This window comes from Chrysemys picta, chromosome 14 (genome assembly GCF_011386835.1).
Source record: "Chrysemys picta bellii isolate R12L10 chromosome 14, ASM1138683v2, whole genome shotgun sequence".
Lineage (NCBI taxonomy): Eukaryota > Metazoa > Chordata > Testudines > Emydidae > Chrysemys > Chrysemys picta.
Window position 1 is genome coordinate 3,186,757 of NC_088804.1, and position 16,379 is coordinate 3,203,135.

At 51.6% G+C, this 16,379-nt stretch overlaps 1 protein-coding gene across 1 annotated transcript in view; it reads left to right on the forward strand.

The window, feature by feature from the left end:
* HYDIN (HYDIN axonemal central pair apparatus protein) overlaps positions 1-16,379 on the forward strand; it is a 446,593-nt gene that overhangs the window by 189,152 nt on the left and 241,062 nt on the right. The window contains exon 13 of the mRNA XM_065567801.1: positions 4,258-4,325. Coding sequence (XP_065423873.1) covers positions 4,258-4,325 — 68 coding nt within the window. The remainder of the gene's footprint in view (positions 1-4,257; positions 4,326-16,379) is intronic.

The following is a 16,379-nucleotide window of genomic DNA, read 5'->3' on the forward strand; positions in this document are numbered from 1 at the left end:
GGCTGCCAGAGTGGCTTCGTAGGTGCTGGGGGTAGCTCAGAGCAGCCCACATACATTGGGTGTTGAATTGGCTCCTGTTGGCCCCTAGAATTGGGGCAGTACAAAGATGCACCAGAGCATGAGGCAGACTCACAGAGCGTCTTACGGCTAGGTGCTATGCTGGGTCGAGTGTGCACAGATAGAGTTGGGGAGCAGCTGACTGACTTTGCAATGATCTGGTCACCCCACTCGGATGCTCTGCACTCACGCTGAGCCCAGATCACCATTTTCCTGGTGAGTGCCAGTTGCTCTTGGGCCCAGCCAGGCTGCTGCTGCTATACTCCAGGTGTTGGTTTTACATGAAGAAACACTCCCAGTTCTCTTTTGGGTGGAGGTGCCCTGGCTGGGGGATCCTGCGGGATAAGGTATGTGGTGATGGAGGTCATGTAGGCTGGGATGAGGGCTCAGATGACTCATCCCTCACCCCCATGTCCTCTCCCTCATCCTCCACAAGGACCATCATCCCTCTAGATGGTGCGTATCTCTGGAGAGCCTCACATCTCCTGGCTGGCTGTGGCTCAAGGGGCTTCTCCTGCATGGATGTTCCTGGCTAATTAAGGATCAAGGGAGACTCTCAGAAATCCCACCCAGCACCTCCATCCATGTCTCTCCTACTAGGTGGCCCTCCACCACCAGAGCTAGCATCCCAAGGAAGCCGGGACATCTTTCATTGCCTGTGCTGCTTAGTAGTCTGACCTCCTCCTGATGAAAACTGGCCTGGCTTCTGAATTTGGCCAGATTACCTTGTCACTACAGACTCACTATTAGGAGTAGATGCAGACAACCGATCAGCAGCTGGCACCCACATCAGCTGGCACAATTTAAAAAATGCCAGTTTAGCTGCAAAATCACTATTTGCATATGCAAATTTTACATTATAATATTTAAACCACATAAGCGGCAGAAATCTGCTCAGCCCCGTGCGCTCTGCCAATCGAGCGTACAGCTTTGGAAAATACCTCTGGTAACTGGCTACATAAGCACCTGTGCCCTTGCACTCATTCCTCTGTGCTGCTCCAGCAGCCAGTTCTGGTGGGTGCCTAGCCAAAGGCCTTTCAACTGTTAGCACCATTCATAACAGCTGCTCATCACCCTTCTAAGCAAGCAGTAGTTCTGATACAATGTTGTGTTGGTGCCTTCTTTCCCAAAGTATTGGTGAGTCCCTGCACCCCCCAAATGAAATCAGAGAGCACCAGGCTGCCCCAGTCAATGGCTGGGTCTTTGCCCCTCTCCTCTCTTATCCTCTCCTCTGGTGAGAACATAAGATCGACCACACTGGGACAGACCAAAGGTCCATCTAGCCCAGTATCCTGTCTTCCGACAGTGACCAGTGCCAGGTGCCCCAGAGGAAATGAACAGAACAGGTAATCATCCAATGATCCATCCTCTGTCACTGTTTGCCCAGCTTCTGGCAAACAGAGGCTAGGGACACCATCCCTGCCCATCCTGGCTAATAGCCATTGATGGACCTATCCTCCATGAACTTATCCAGTTCTTTTTTTGAACGCTGTTATGGTCTCGGCCTTCACAACATCCTCTGGCAAGGAGTTCCACAGGTTGCCTGTGCATTGTGTAAAGAAATACTTCCTTTTGTTTGTTTTAAACCTGCTGCCTATTAATTTCATTTGGTGACCCCTAGGTCTTGTGTTATGAGAAGGAGTAAATAACACTTCCTTAGTTACTTTCTCCACACCAGTCATGATTTTATAGACCTCTAGCATATCCCGCCTTTAGTCTTCTCTTTTCCACCTGAAAAGTCCCAGTCTTATTAATCTCTCTTCATATGGAAGCCATTCCATCCCCCTAACCATTTTTATTGCCCTTTTCTGTACTTTTTCCAATTCTAATATATCTTTTTTTGAGATGGAACGACCACATCTGCACACTGTATTAATAATAATTAATGGAGATATCCCATATCCTAGAACTGGAAGGGACCTTGAAAGGTCATAGAGTCCAGCCCCCTGCCTTCACTAGTAGGACCAAGTACTGATTTGTGCCCCAGATCCCTAAGTGGCCCCCTCAAGGATTGAACTCACAACCCTGGGTTTAGCAGGCCAATGCTCAAACCACCGAGCTATCCCTCCTCAAGGTGTGGCTATCCCATGGATTTATATAGAGGCAATATGATATTTTCTGTCTTATTATCTATCCCTTTCCTAATGATTCCCAACATTCTGTTCACTTTTTTGACGGCTGCTGCACATTGAGTAGATGTTTTCAGAGAACTACCCACAATGACTCCAAGATCTATTTCTTGAGTGGTAACAGCTAATTTAGACCCAATCATGTTATATGTATAATATGGGATTATGTTTTCCAATGTGCATTACTTTGTATCACCAAGCATCAACTGCTCTTGCTCTGTGATTCTTTAAGAGATCACTGTTTCAAAACCTGCTGTCCTTTCTCTTATGTGTGAGCTGCCCTGTTATCAGCTGTTGGCACAGAGCTCTGAGATGGCACCATGCCCAGAACTTCTGGGTAGCCAAGCAGGGTTTAACTCATTTAAGCAGAGATGCAAATGGCTGAGCCCAAAGAAAAGTAATTTCCCCCCCTTGCATGGCAAGCTTGGTCTTTATTGACTTCCTGGTAGAATCCACAACCAGAGGCATTTTAGGGGTAGCTTTCCTCTGTGTTACGGCAAGTGTCACCAGGTAATGCTGTTATACAGTCTTCCCAGTTCTTCTTCTTGGCCTGTGAGCAAATGTTCAATATTGGGAGCATGTGCAGTGGTTTTAGTTTTTGTTATGGAAGATTCTGTGTAGAGGCAGTGCTCCTTGCACAGGGAGCTATGCAAGCAGCAGGAGAGTTTGCTGTCTGCCATGAGCTCTGACTAGAGTCCATTCTTAAGGCAGAACTGCTTCCTGTGAACATTGTTTCTGGGCCGAGATTCCTGAAAGAGGGGATTGACTGCTTGTGTTCCAGGACTGAACAAATTACAGTCAGAATGTACCCAATCCCCAAGTCACTAATTTCTCCTCTACTGGGAAGTCAACCTGCAAGTTCCTGGACATCTGCTCCAGATCAATAGAAGGGTGAAGCTGGTATCAGAAGGGACACTGGTGTCGAAAAAAGGGGGAATCATATGCACTGCACACACAATGAATACAAATTCCCTCCAGCAGGACACTGGAAACCACCCGATCACCCTCTTACAATGGCAGCAAACACAGCCTGGCTGCAGGCACAATCCTGAGAACAAACTTTGAAGGCACAGTGCAAGGACTGTGGTCCCTTTATTCAGTCCAGAACGGAGAGATCTCAGTTCTTTGCACCAGCAAGGTAGCACACATGAAATACCTGTTTAGCATTGTGCAGCTCCAGTCACTAGTTTCAGTGGAGTCTGCAAATGTCCTGGCTGTGGGGGTGGGGGATGAAAGAAGGGGATGAGTGAGAGGGAGGGGAGAAGTAAGAAAGTGAACTGGCATCAGAGCAGTTCAGATTGCTGGCAGCTTAATTCAGATACGCATTGGTCATTGTTTTAATTGTCAACCAGTGTGTATGTGGCTAATTGGCATATTTCTCCATTAGCCACAACTCCAGTACAGCAACCACGTTCTTTAGTGCTATCTCACTTGCATTTGGGATGCTGACAGGTGTCTTGAGCTCCCTGGATCCGTGCCTCAGAATCCTGCAAGTTCATTGGTTGCTTGGGCCAATATTCATCAAGTGAAAGACAAACCTTATCCATCAGAAAACACCTATTACAGCTCAGAAACATTGCTGGTATTTTGAAGAACATCAAGCCAGTGAAGCTATGGTCTGGAGCCCTGGCTACAGTAGCATCACTGGATTAAGTTTTAGGGTGTCTGGCACTTGCAGTGCATTGAGAAAAGGGCATATACAAGTGAAACTGTTATACTCCAGGTCCTTGCCAAGGGCGGGGTTGGAAACCTGACTTTCCAAATCATTTCACTTGATCCCAACTTCCCTCCCTCACAGAAAGAGTTTGACTTGACCAGTCAGATTGATAAATAGGACTAAATAGAGTCAGCCTTCCTCAGTTTCCATGTATTCATCACTTCACCTAGGCTGCCTAGTTTCCACACTGATGCCTTGCTAAGCACAGGTGGGAGGTGTATCGATTTGACACTGGTGAATTTAAGACCAACATTCCCCTAGTTGCACTGCTAACTGTAGCAGCAGCTAAAAGCTATGGACTCTTTCTTGCTAACCAGGATGACACTTCCTCCTTCTGTGTCTTTTTCCTCCCAGGGGCTGTGTCATTGGACCAACGTTTCATTTCAACGTACCATCCCTAAATTTTGGCGATGTCTCTTTTGGTGAGTATATTGTTCTTAGTTGCCAGTTGTAGGTGAGGTCTACTGCAATATTAAAATGAAACATTTTCATGCAAGAGCATCCACTGCATGAGATCCTTTGCATAAGGCTTTGGGGTACTGAACCAAGCTTTGTTTCGTAGAGTCAGCTGATTTGTAAGATTAATGCATAATGGAAGTATTCCACATTGCAAAACAAGCATGGAGAGCTCTTTGCTGATGGATCAAGGTACCTGGGAGACAATCCTGATAATTGCATCTGGAAGGACCCAAATTTCCCACCCTGCATTTGGGCAGCTTTTAGTCACAAACACATGCAAATTAATGAGACAAAGTTCTTGAAAAGAAACTAGAATGTATTGGACTTTGTCAGGAATGATGGGATACGTTCAGCACCATCTAAAAGGAGCAGGAGTTTAACACCTCTTAAAGTTTTTGAATGGTGAGAGAAAACTAGGAGTTCTCAGGTTACATCACATTATATTAGGTGCCATAGAATGTCCAAAGTCAGAGTTTGATGGTAAGTAGTGATATGAGCTCTTTGTATTTCATTTCTCATGTGGAGATGTCAAATAGGAGGAAGCAACCAGTGTAGCTAGTATCAATATTATACAGTATCCACCAGTGTTGTTTTTTTTTAACATAGACCTTGGCAGTAGCGTGGCTAGAAATGGTCTGGTCTAAGAAGGAGAAAGGGATGGGAAGGTGGAGTTAATTGTTCTCTGTACATCTCAGAGAGAGGAGAGTTAGTCATATCACTAACCTGTACCTGTCCTGGGCAATTATTTGAAATCCAAGGCAAAGAAATTACTTCTTCCACTGTCCTTTAGTGTGAGAAGTTAATTCATCCTGTGTGGACATCTCGCTATTGCCTACCTGCTAATATGCCCACTCAATAGCTCTGTGGTAGACATTGATGTCCTAGATTCTGGTTTCTCCTCCATTGAAAGCATGGCATTGCTGACATACTCTTGTGTCCGTGCATTCAGAACATCTCCATTGAAATGTAGATTCTGACTCTCCATCTCAGCCTTACAAAAGCCTTTTCACAGAGATGATCTGAAGTTTAAATGTGAAATCAATTGTGGATTGATTGAAGGCACATTATCATTCTTGCCTAGTGCGTCTGTGTTTTCATGCTGTCCATGGATTCTTTAAGAAAACTAATTACCGTTTCTGAGCACTTTCTTCCTTTCCATGCGTCACCATACTGTCTTTTACTGTTGTTTCCTTTTGAATAAAAAAATAAAATTACTCCAGACAGCTCATATTGGGGGGAAAAAAAGGAATAGGTGCAAAAACAATTAGGTAATGTGAGTTTCATTTCCTTTAATCTGATTTCATTAATGAGGCTCTGTCAGCAGTAAGAGAGAGACTTTCGTATCCTTGCTCCTTTTAAAATATACTATTAACTATTGCCATTGTCTGGCGACTTCAGCCAGTTTTGGAATTCTAGATAGTGTACATGTATCCTCCAAACTGATCTCCAACCTCCTTGCTAAATAAATTCCACAGAAGATTTCCATAGTGCTGGCCTGAGACAGGAGTTTATCACTGTAGGACTTGGGTAAATGACATCTGCATCTCCAAGTGGTTTCTTTCCATAGCCCTGGTCTACACTACGAGTTTAGGTCGAATTCAGCAGGTTAGATCGATTTAATCCTGCACCCATCCACATGACGAAGCCATTTTTGTTGACTTAAAGGGCTTTTAAAATTGATTTCTGTACTCCTCCCCGACGAGAGGATTAGCGCTGTAATCGACATCGCCGGGTCGAATTTGGGGTAGTGTGGACGCAATTCGACAGTATTGGCCTCTGGGAGCTATCCCAGAGTGCTCCATTGTGACCACTCTGGACAGCACTTTCAACTCAGATGCACTAGCCAGGTACACAGCAAAAGCCCCGCGAACTTTTGAATTTCATTTCCTATTTAGCCAGCATGGCGAGCTCATCAGCACAGGTGACCATGCAGTCCCAGAATCACAAAAGAGCTCCAGCATGGACCGAATGGGAGGTACTGGATCTGATCGCTGTTTGGGGAGACGAATCCATGCTATCAGAACTCTGTTCCAAAAGACGAAATGCCAAAATATTTGAAAAAATCTCCAAGGGCATGATGGACAGAGGTTACAACAGGGACCCACAGCGGTGCCGCGTGAAAATTAAGGAGCTCAGGCAAGCCTACCAAAAAAAACAAAGAGGCAAATGGTTGCTCCGGGTCAGAGCCCCAGATATGCCGCTTCTATGATGAGCTGCATGCAGTTCTAGAGGGGGCCCCTACCACTACCCCACCCCTGTCCGTGGACACCTGCAAGGGGGGAGTCTCATACAACAGGGATGAGGATTTTGGGGACGAGGAAGATGAGGAGGTGTAGGAGGATGAGGGTAGTGCACAGCACGCAAGCGGAGAAACCATTCTCCCCGACAACCAGGAACTGTTTATCACCCTGGAGCCAATACCCTCCCAGCCTTCCCAAGGCGGACTCATGGACCATGAAGCCAGAGAAGGCACCTCTGGTGAGTGTACCTTTTGTAAATATAATGCATGGCATAAAAGCAAACGTGTTTAATGATTAATTTGCCATTTAGACTTGGGATGCATTCGCGGTCAGTGCAGCTCCTCCTTTTAAATGGCCAACCCAACAGGTGCTTGGTATGGGAAAGGAGGGCGCTGCTGTTTGAAAACATTCCCACATGTTATGAAGGTTGAAGAAGCTGAAAGACTGTGGCTTACCATGGCTGCCTACAAGCCGAATTCTGTTGCCCAGCCCTGCATGTGTGATCTCTCACACCAAACCAGCAGGCCTCAATATAAGAGGCAAAATGCGACCTTGTACCGAAAGCACATGTGCTATATAATGTTAACAGCTTGGTTTGCCATGAAAGAGTCTACCCATTGTTCTCTAAAATGTGTCTTTTTAAATATTAGTCTCCCTTTTTTTCTTCCTGCAGCTGCAAACGTTTCAACGCTCCCCATATCATCTCCGTCCCGGAGGCTAGCACAGATAAGAAGGCGAAAAAAACGCACTCGCGATGAAATGTTCTCTGAACTCATGCAGTCCTCCCACACTGAAAGAGCTCTGCAAAATGCGTGGAGACAGACAATGTCAGAGTCCAGGAAAGCAGAAAATGAATGCAAGGACAGGACAGACGTGCGAGAGGAGAGGTGGTGGGAGCAAGATGATAGGTGGCGGCAGCGTGATGAGAGGAGGCAGGATGCAATGCTGAGGCTACTGGAGGATCAAACTGATATGCTCCGGCATATGGTTGAGCTTCAGGAAAGGCAGCAGGATCACAGACCGCCGCTGCAGCCCTTGTGTAACCAACCGCCCTCCTCCCCAAGTTCCATAGCCTCCTCACCCAGACGCCCAAGAACGTGGGGGGAGAGGGGCCCTCCGGGTACCCAACTACTCCACCCCAGAGGACTGCCCAAGCAACAGAAGGCTGGCATTTAATAAGTTTTGAAGTACATTGTGGCCTTGTCCTTCCCTCCTCCCCCACCCCACCCGGTGCTTCCCTCCTCCCCCACCCCTCCCGGGCTACCTTGGCAGTTATCCCCCTATTTGTGTGACGAATTAATAAAGAATGTATGAATTTGAAACAACAATGACTTTTATTGCCTCTGCAAGCGGTGATCAAAGGGGGGAGGTCTTGGTTGGCTTACAGGGAAATAGAGTGAACCAAGGGGGCAGGTTTTCATCAAGGAGAAACAAACAACTGTCACACCGTAGCCTGGCCAGTCATGAAACTGGTTTTCAAAGCTTCTGTGCTCTTCTAACCACCCTGGTGTCTGTCTGTGCGTAATCAGCGGCCAGGAGATTTGCCTCAACCTCCCACCCCTCCATAAACATCGCCCCCTTACTCTCACAGATATTGTGGAGCACACAGCAAGCAGTAATAACAATGGGAATATTGGTTTTGCTGAGGTCTAAGCGAGTCAATAAACTGCACCAGCGCGCTTTTAAACATCCAAATGCACATTCTACCACCATTCTGCACTTGCTCAGCCTATAGTTGAACAGCTCCTGACTACTGTCCAGGTTGCCTGTGTATGACTTCATGAGCCATGGCATTAAGGGGTAGGCTGGGTCTCCAAGGATAACTATAGGCATTTCAACATCCCCAACAGTTATTTTCCGGTCTGGAAAGTAAGTTCCTTGCTGCAGCTGTTCAAACAGGCCAGAGTTCCTGAAGATGCGAGCGTCATGTACCTTTCCCAGCCATCCCACGTTGATGTTGGTGAAACGTCCCTTGTGATCCACCAGTGCTTGCAGCACCATTGAAAAGTACCCCTTTCGGTTTATGTACTGGCTGCCAAGGTGGTCCGGTCCCAAGATAGGGATATGCGTTCTGTCTATCGCCCCACCACAGTTAGGGAATACCATTGCAGCAAAGCCATCCACTATGATCTGCACATTTCCCAGAGTCACTACCCTTGATAGCAGCAGCTCAGTGATTGCGTTGGCTACTTGGATCACAGCAGCCCCACCGTAGATTTGCCCACTCCAAATTGATTCCCGACTGACCGGTAGCTGTCTGGCATTGCAAGCTTCCAGAGGCCTATCACCACTCGCTTGTGAACTGTGAGGGCTGCTCTCATCTTGGTATTCTTGCACTTCAGGGCAGGGGAAAGCAAGTCACAAAGTTCCATGAAAGTGCCCTTATGCATGCGAAAGTTTTGCAGCCACTGGGAATCATCCCAGACCTGCAACACTATGCGGTCCCACCAGTCTGTGCTTGTTTCCCAGGCCCAGAATCAGTGTTCCACGGCATGAGCCTGCCCCATTGCCACCAGGATGTCCAAATTGCCGGGGCCTGTACTGTGAGAGAAGTCTGTGTCCATGTCCTCATACTCTCGTCACCGTGCTGCCGTCGCCTCCTCACCTGCTTTTGCAGGTTCTGGTTTGGACATACTGCAGGATAATGCACAAGGTGTTTACAATGCTCATAACTGCCGCGGTGATCTGAGTGGGCTCCATGCTTGCCGTGGTATGGTGTCTGCAGGAGAGCAGAGTGGCAGGGGAAGCGGTGGTTGGAAGACCAGTTTTGCAGACCTACTGCACCATCTGCTGCCAGGACACAACAGCAGCAGTGTCCGTTAGCTTAGCTGAGCTGAGCGGGCTACACGCTTGCTGTGGTATGGCGAGACAAGAGCAGGAGAGCAGAGTTGCAGTGGAAGCGGCGGATGACGATGGTCATATAGAGGACCTGCAAGACCACCTGGAGAGCAGGAGAGCAGAGTGGCAGCAGAAGCGGTGGTAGGAAGACCAGTTTTTCTGACCTATTGCACAGTCTGCGGCCAGAGCAGGAGAGCAGAGTGGCAGGGGAAGTGGTCGTTTGATGACAACGGTTAGCAGTCCTACTGCACCGTCTGCTGAAAGCAGTATGGCGCCCGCACGGAAAAAAGGCGCGAAACGATTGTCTGCCATTGCTTTCACGGAGGGAGGGGCGACTGACGACATGTACCCAAAACCACCTGCGACAATGTTTTTGCCCCATCAGGCATTGGGAGCTCAACCCAGAATTCCAATGGGCGGCGGAGACTGCAGGAATTGTGGGATAGCTACCCACAGTGCAATGCTCCAAAAGTCGACGCTAGCCACGGTACTGTGGACGCACTCCGCCGACTTAATGCGGTTAGTGGGGACACACACAATCGACTGTATACAATCACTTCCAAAAAAATCTACTTCTATAAATTTGACCTAATTTTGTAGTGTAGACATACCCTTACTTGAATGCATCTAATGCTTTGGAGAGTGGGTGATGTGCCATTTCTCCCACAGGTTTAGCTGACTGAGCAAGTAGACCAGTTCTGTCTGCTCTCATGAGTTAATCCCCTTAGTTCTTCTTCGAGTGCTTGCTCATATCCATTCCATTAGGTGTGTGCGCGCCGCGTGCACGATCGTCGGAAGATTTTCTACCCTAGCAACACCGGCGGGTCGGCTGTGGAGCCCCCTAGAGTGGCGCCTTCATGGCGCTGAATATATACCCCAGCCGACCCGGCGCCCCCTCAGTTCCTTCTTACCGCCCCTGACGGTCGTTGGAACTGTGGAGCGCTGCTTAGCTGTTCTCCACTCTCCCTAGCTTAGTTAGTCATTCGCAGTTATAGTTATAGTTGTAGTTCTAGTGTTTGTAGTTAAATAGTTAAATAGTTTTAAAGTTGTTCTAGTTGTTATTGTAGTTCAGGGGATTAAGGGGGTCGTCTCCCCCTTTCTCCCCCGGCCGCGGGGCCGGGCTCATGCCCAACGCTCCCGGCTTCAAGCAGTGCGCCTCCTGCGCTAAGCCTATGCCCACGAGCGACCCGCACGACTCCTGTTTGAAGTGCCTGGGAGAGTCCCACCAAACAGATAAATGCAAGATCTGTAAGGCCTTCAAACCAAGGACCAAGAAGGAGCGGGACTTTCGGCTCAGGCAACTCCTGATGGAGGCGGCACTTAGCCCGGACACTCCTTCTACGGGCCAGGCTCCGGCGCCTAGCACCTCGGTGCGCAGTGCCCCGGCGGCACCGGCTATGACGACCACGCGAGTGGCGTCAGACAAGCCTCCCCGGCACCGGACCTCATCGGCACCGCAAGCACAGCAAGTGCCTCGGCGCCGGTCATTATCCCCAGGGCATAAAAAAGCCCATAAGACGGGGACATCCGTGCCGAAGACGCCGGCTCCCCCAGTGCCGGGGGTAGAGCTGCGTCCGCCGGTGGAGCAACGAAAACAGGTGCCTCCAGCACCGTCGACTCCGGCGCCGAGGCCGTTGAGTCCGGTGCAAATAGCGTCTCCACCGAGGCCGGCGGTGATACAGTGTCTCCCGTCGACTCCAGAGACCTTCGCGGCGGCGAGAGACTTAATAGCTCTCACGGAGCCGGCACCGCCCCAACCACCGGCACCGACTGCACCGTTGACTCGCCCGGTCCAGTCGAGAGGGAAACCTGCCTTGATGCGCCCTCCATCACAAGGGCTGGAACCTCGGCACCGATCCAGGTCCCGAAGCAGGTCCCCACGCCGCTCGCAGTCCCGGCACCGAATATCGTCTCGGCACCGGTCGTACTCGCGGCCAAGATCTTCTTCGCGGCACCGCTCTACGTCTCGGCACCGATATGATCGTCGGCACCGATCAACGTCGAGACGTAGTTCTCGGCACCGCTACGGTCGACGCTCGACGTCGAGGGGCCGCTCCCGGCACCGGGCATACTCCAGGTCCTCGTCGAGGTCCAGATCCGACTCCCGGCACCGACGAGGTCATCGGCACCGGTCGTGGTCCCGGCACCGATCGCCGGCACCGCGCAGAGATAGATCATCTCCGGACCGGCACCGTGCGGCACCGCAGCCCACGGGGATCGTTTCATCTCTCTCGGCACCGCCATGGCCGTCAAGATCGGTGTCTCGCTCCTCGGAGGACCTGTCGAGATCGGCATACCCCCCTCAAGGGCAAGCCGAGGAACGAAACTTGGGCCATTGGCAGGAGATGGCAGAGGACCACTCTCATGGACCATCTCACTGGTCGTTTTGGACCCCGTGGGCGTACCACCAGGAGCAAGGGGCTCCAATACCATCGACCTCTCGCTCGGGTCACTCGGTCAGAAGGGCCCCAGAATCCACCATCTCTCGGCCTCCGCCAGGAGGCATGGAGGCTTCCGTGTCCACGCCACCCGACACCATGGACCCAAGTGCAGGTGATGCTCCGGCCCAAGAGCAGGGGGATCAGGACCCCCCCTTGGATCCAGTACCACCGGAGGCATCCTCCTCCTCCTCTCCGGATGAGGCAGTGGCGGGCACTTCATGTACGGGTCCCCCTCCGATAGATCTTCGGGCTCACCAGGATCTCCTGCGTAGGATGGCCCGTAATATGGACCTGCAGGCGGAGGAGATAGTGGAGGTGCACGACCCGATCGTGAATATCCTTGGAGCGGATGCCCCATCGAGGGTGGCGTTACCCCTGATCCGCACGATCCAAACGAATGCGGATACGATATGGCAAACTCCTGCCTCTATTCCACCCACAGCGAGAGGGGTGGAAAGGAAATACTTTGTCCCGTCTAAGGACTATGGGTACTTGTATACCCACCCCCAACCGTGTTCACTGGTGGTGGAATCAGTGAATGCACGAGAGCGCCACGGCCAGCAGGCTGCAGCGCCTAAATCAAAAGAGGCTAAGCGGCTTGATCTGTTTGGCCGTAAGGTTTACTCAGCCGGAGGGCTACAACTTAGAGCGGCGAACCAACAGGCGCTACTGAGCCGCTACAATTTCAACTCCTGGAACTCTATGGGGAAGTTTAAGGAGTTGATTCCCCAAGAGTCCAGGGAAGAGTTTGGAGCCATGGTAGAGGAGGGCAAGAAGGTGGCTCGGACCTCCTTGCAGGCCTCCTTGGACATTGCAGACTCAGCTGCGAGGACCCTGGCTTCGGGTATCGCTATGCGCAGGATCTCCTGGCTTCAGGTTTCGGGTTTGCCTCCGGAGCTGCAGCAAACCCTACAAGATCTCCCCTTTGAGGGTCATGGATTGTTCTCAGATAAGACGGACTCTCGCCTGCAGAGCCTCAAGGACTCGAGAACAATCATGCGCTCCCTGGGGATGCATGTTGTGGGCCCTCAGCGCAGGCCATTTAGGCCGCAGCCTCAGCGCTTCTACCCCCCCCCCGCCTCGTCAGAGACAGGACTCGGCCCGGAGGCGAGGGCGAGGTGGTAGAAGAAGGTGGACCGGCCCTCAACCCGGCCAGAACCAAGGGCCACCTAGACCACCTTCAGGCCCCAGGCAGAACTTTTGAAGGTGCGGTCGAGGACGGCGCCCCAGTCATCCCCCAGGATCCAGCCCCCTCCTTTCGGGATCGCCTCTCCCACTTCCACCGTGCTTGGTCCCTTATAACTTCGGACCGTTGGGTCCTCCGCACGGTGGAGAGGGGATACGCTATCCAGTTTTCTTCAATCCCCCCCTCCTCCCCCCCTTCCCCGTCCCTCTTCAGGGACCCTTCTCACGAGCAACTTCTTATTCAGGAGGTTTCTACGCTCCTGGCCATGGGGGCCATAGAGGAGGTTCCGATAGAGTTAAGGGGCAGGGGATTTTATTCCCGTTACTTCCTGATCCCCAAGTCCAAAGGAGGTCTGCGACCCATCTTGGACTTGCGCGGACTCAACAGATTCGTAGTAAAGTTGAAGTTCCGCATGGTCTCTTTGGGGGCCATTATCCCTTCCCTCGATCCTGGAGACTGGTTCGCCGCCCTCGACATGAAAGACGCATACTTTCACATCTCAATTTACCCACCTCACAGACGCTTCCTGCGATTCGTGGTAAACGCGGTGCACTACCAATTTGCAGTCCTTCCCTTCGGCCTATCCTCGGCCCCACGGGTGTTCACGAAATGTATGGCTGTCGTGGCAGCGTACCTTCGTCGACAAGGGATACAGGTGTTCCCGTACCTAGACGACTGGCTGGTACGCGGTCGCACCAAAGAGCAAGTTCAAGCTCACGTCCACATAATAGTGCACACATTCAACGAGTTGGGCATCCTGCTCAACAAGGACAAATCCACTCTGGAACCTACCCAGAGAATAGAATTCATCGGCGCAGTCCTAGACTCCAGACGTGCACAAGCCATCCTGCCAGACAACCGCTTTTGTACCATCACGAGCCTCATTCAAGGGCTCAGGGCCTTCCCAACTACCACGGTGAGGTCGTGCCTCACCCTGCTGGGCCACATGGCTTCCTGCACGTACGTAACCAGGCATGCCAGACTTCGGCTTCGCCCACTCCAGACCTGGGTGTCATCGGTATACCGCCCACATCGGGACAGCCTGAACATGGTGGTCACGGTCCCGAACTCGGTCCTGACCTCCCTCACCTGGTGGCTAGATCACAGTGTGGTTTGCGAGGGGATGCCGTTTCACGCCCCACAACCCTCTCTGCACCTGGTCACAGACGCTTCATCTCTGGGTTGGGGCGCCCATCTCAACGAGCACCATACCCAGGGCCTGTGGACTGCACCCCAACTAGCCCTGCACATCAATGTTCGGGAACTGATGGCGGTGCGCCTGGCGTGCCAGGCATTTCTCAACCTCCTACGTGGCCGCTGTGTGTTAGTTCTCATCGACAACACCACGGCCATGTTTTACATCAACAAGCAAGGAGGAGCACGTTCGTCAATTCTATGCCAAGAGGCCATTCGCCTGTGGGACTTCTGCATCGCCCACTCAATCCACCTCACGGCATCGTTCCTCCCTGGAGTCCAGAACACTCTAGCGGATCGACTCAGCAGGTCCTTCCAGACGCACGAGTGGTCTATCCGTCCGGACATTATACATTCCATCTTCCAGAGGTGGGGGTTTCCCCAGATAGACCTGTTTGCATCCCGAGACAACAGGAAGTGCCACGTGTTCTGCTCCCTGCAAGGTCGAGCTCCGGGCTCCCTCTCGGATGCGTTTCTCCTTCCCTGGAAAGACCACCTGTTTTACGCCTTCCCTCCGTTTCCTCTGGTCCACAAGGTACTGCTCAAATTGCGCAGAGACCAGGCACAGGTAATTCTGGTCGCTCCAGCGTGGCCGAGACAACATTGGTACACCACGCTGTTGGAACTCTCGGTTCAGACACCGATCCCGCTTCCATTGTATCCGGATCTCATCACGCAGGACCACGGCCGGCTGCGTCACCCCGACCTGCAATCACTCCACCTCACGGCGTGGCTGCTCCATGGTTCACCCAGGCAGAGCAGCAGTGCTCGCACTCTGTCCAACAGATTCTGCTGAGCAGTAGGAAGCCCTCAACACGCACCACGTACCTGGCCAAGTGGAAGCGGTTCTCCTGTTGGTGCGAACAACGAGCCACGTCCCCGTTGCAGGCACCTATTCCTCTCATTTTGGAATATCTCCTCTCCCTAAAGCAGCAGGGGTTGGCGATATCTTCAATTAGAGTTCACCTGGCCGCTATATCGGCCTTTCACCCAGGGGAACTCGCGTCTTCGGTATTCTCTAACCCGATGGTCGTTAGATTCCTCAAGGGCTTAGACCGGATGTACCCACAACAACGTCAGCCCGTTCCGACGTGGGACCTCAACCTGGTTCTCTCCAAGCTCACAGGTCCTCCATTCGAGCCACTGGCCACCTGTTCACTTCTGTACCTATCCTGGAAGACAGCCTTCCTCGTAGCCATCACCTCAGCAAGGCGCGTTTCTGAACTCAGGGCACTTACGTCCGAGCCCCCTTACACAGTTTTCCATAAGGATAAAGTGCAGCTTCGTCCACATCCTGCCTTTCTCCCTAAGGTGGTTTCTCCATTTCATATCAACCAGGATATATTTCTCCCGGTCTTTCACCCTAAACCACATGCTACTCGCCAGGATCAACGTTTGCATTCCCTGGACGTGCGAAGGGCCCTGGCCTTCTATATTGACCGCACAAAGCACTTTAGAAAGACGACGCAACTCTTCGTCGCAGTGGCCGACCGAATGAAAGGCTCACCGGTCTCCTCACAACGCCTATCCTCCTGGATTACGTCTTGCATCCGGACTTGCTATGACCTGGCAGGTGTCTCAGCACCGCACCTCACCGCTCACTCCACGAGGGCCCAAGCCTCCTCGACTGCTTTCCTGGCACATGTTCCGATACAGGACATTTGTAGAGCGGCGGTTTGGTCATCAGTCCACACGTTTACAGCTCACTATGCACTAGTGCAGCAGTCCAGGGACGATGCTGCCTTCGGATCAGCGGTTTTGCACACAGCAATGTCTCACTCCGACCCCACCACCTAAGTTGGGCTTGGGAGTCACCTAATGGAATGGATATGAGCAAGCACTCGAAGAAGAAAAGACGGTTACTCACCGTTGTAACTGTTGTTCTTCGAGATGTGTTGCTCATATCCATTCCAAACCCGCCCCCCTTCCCCACTGTCGGAGTAGCCGGCAAGAAGGAACTGAGGGGGCGCCGGGTCGGCTGGGGTATATATTCAGCGCCATGAAGGCGCCACTCTAGGGGGCTCCACAGCCGACCCGCCGGTGTTGCTAGGGTAGAAAATCTTCCGACGATCGTGCACGCGGCGCGCACACACCTAATGGAATGGATATGAGCAACAC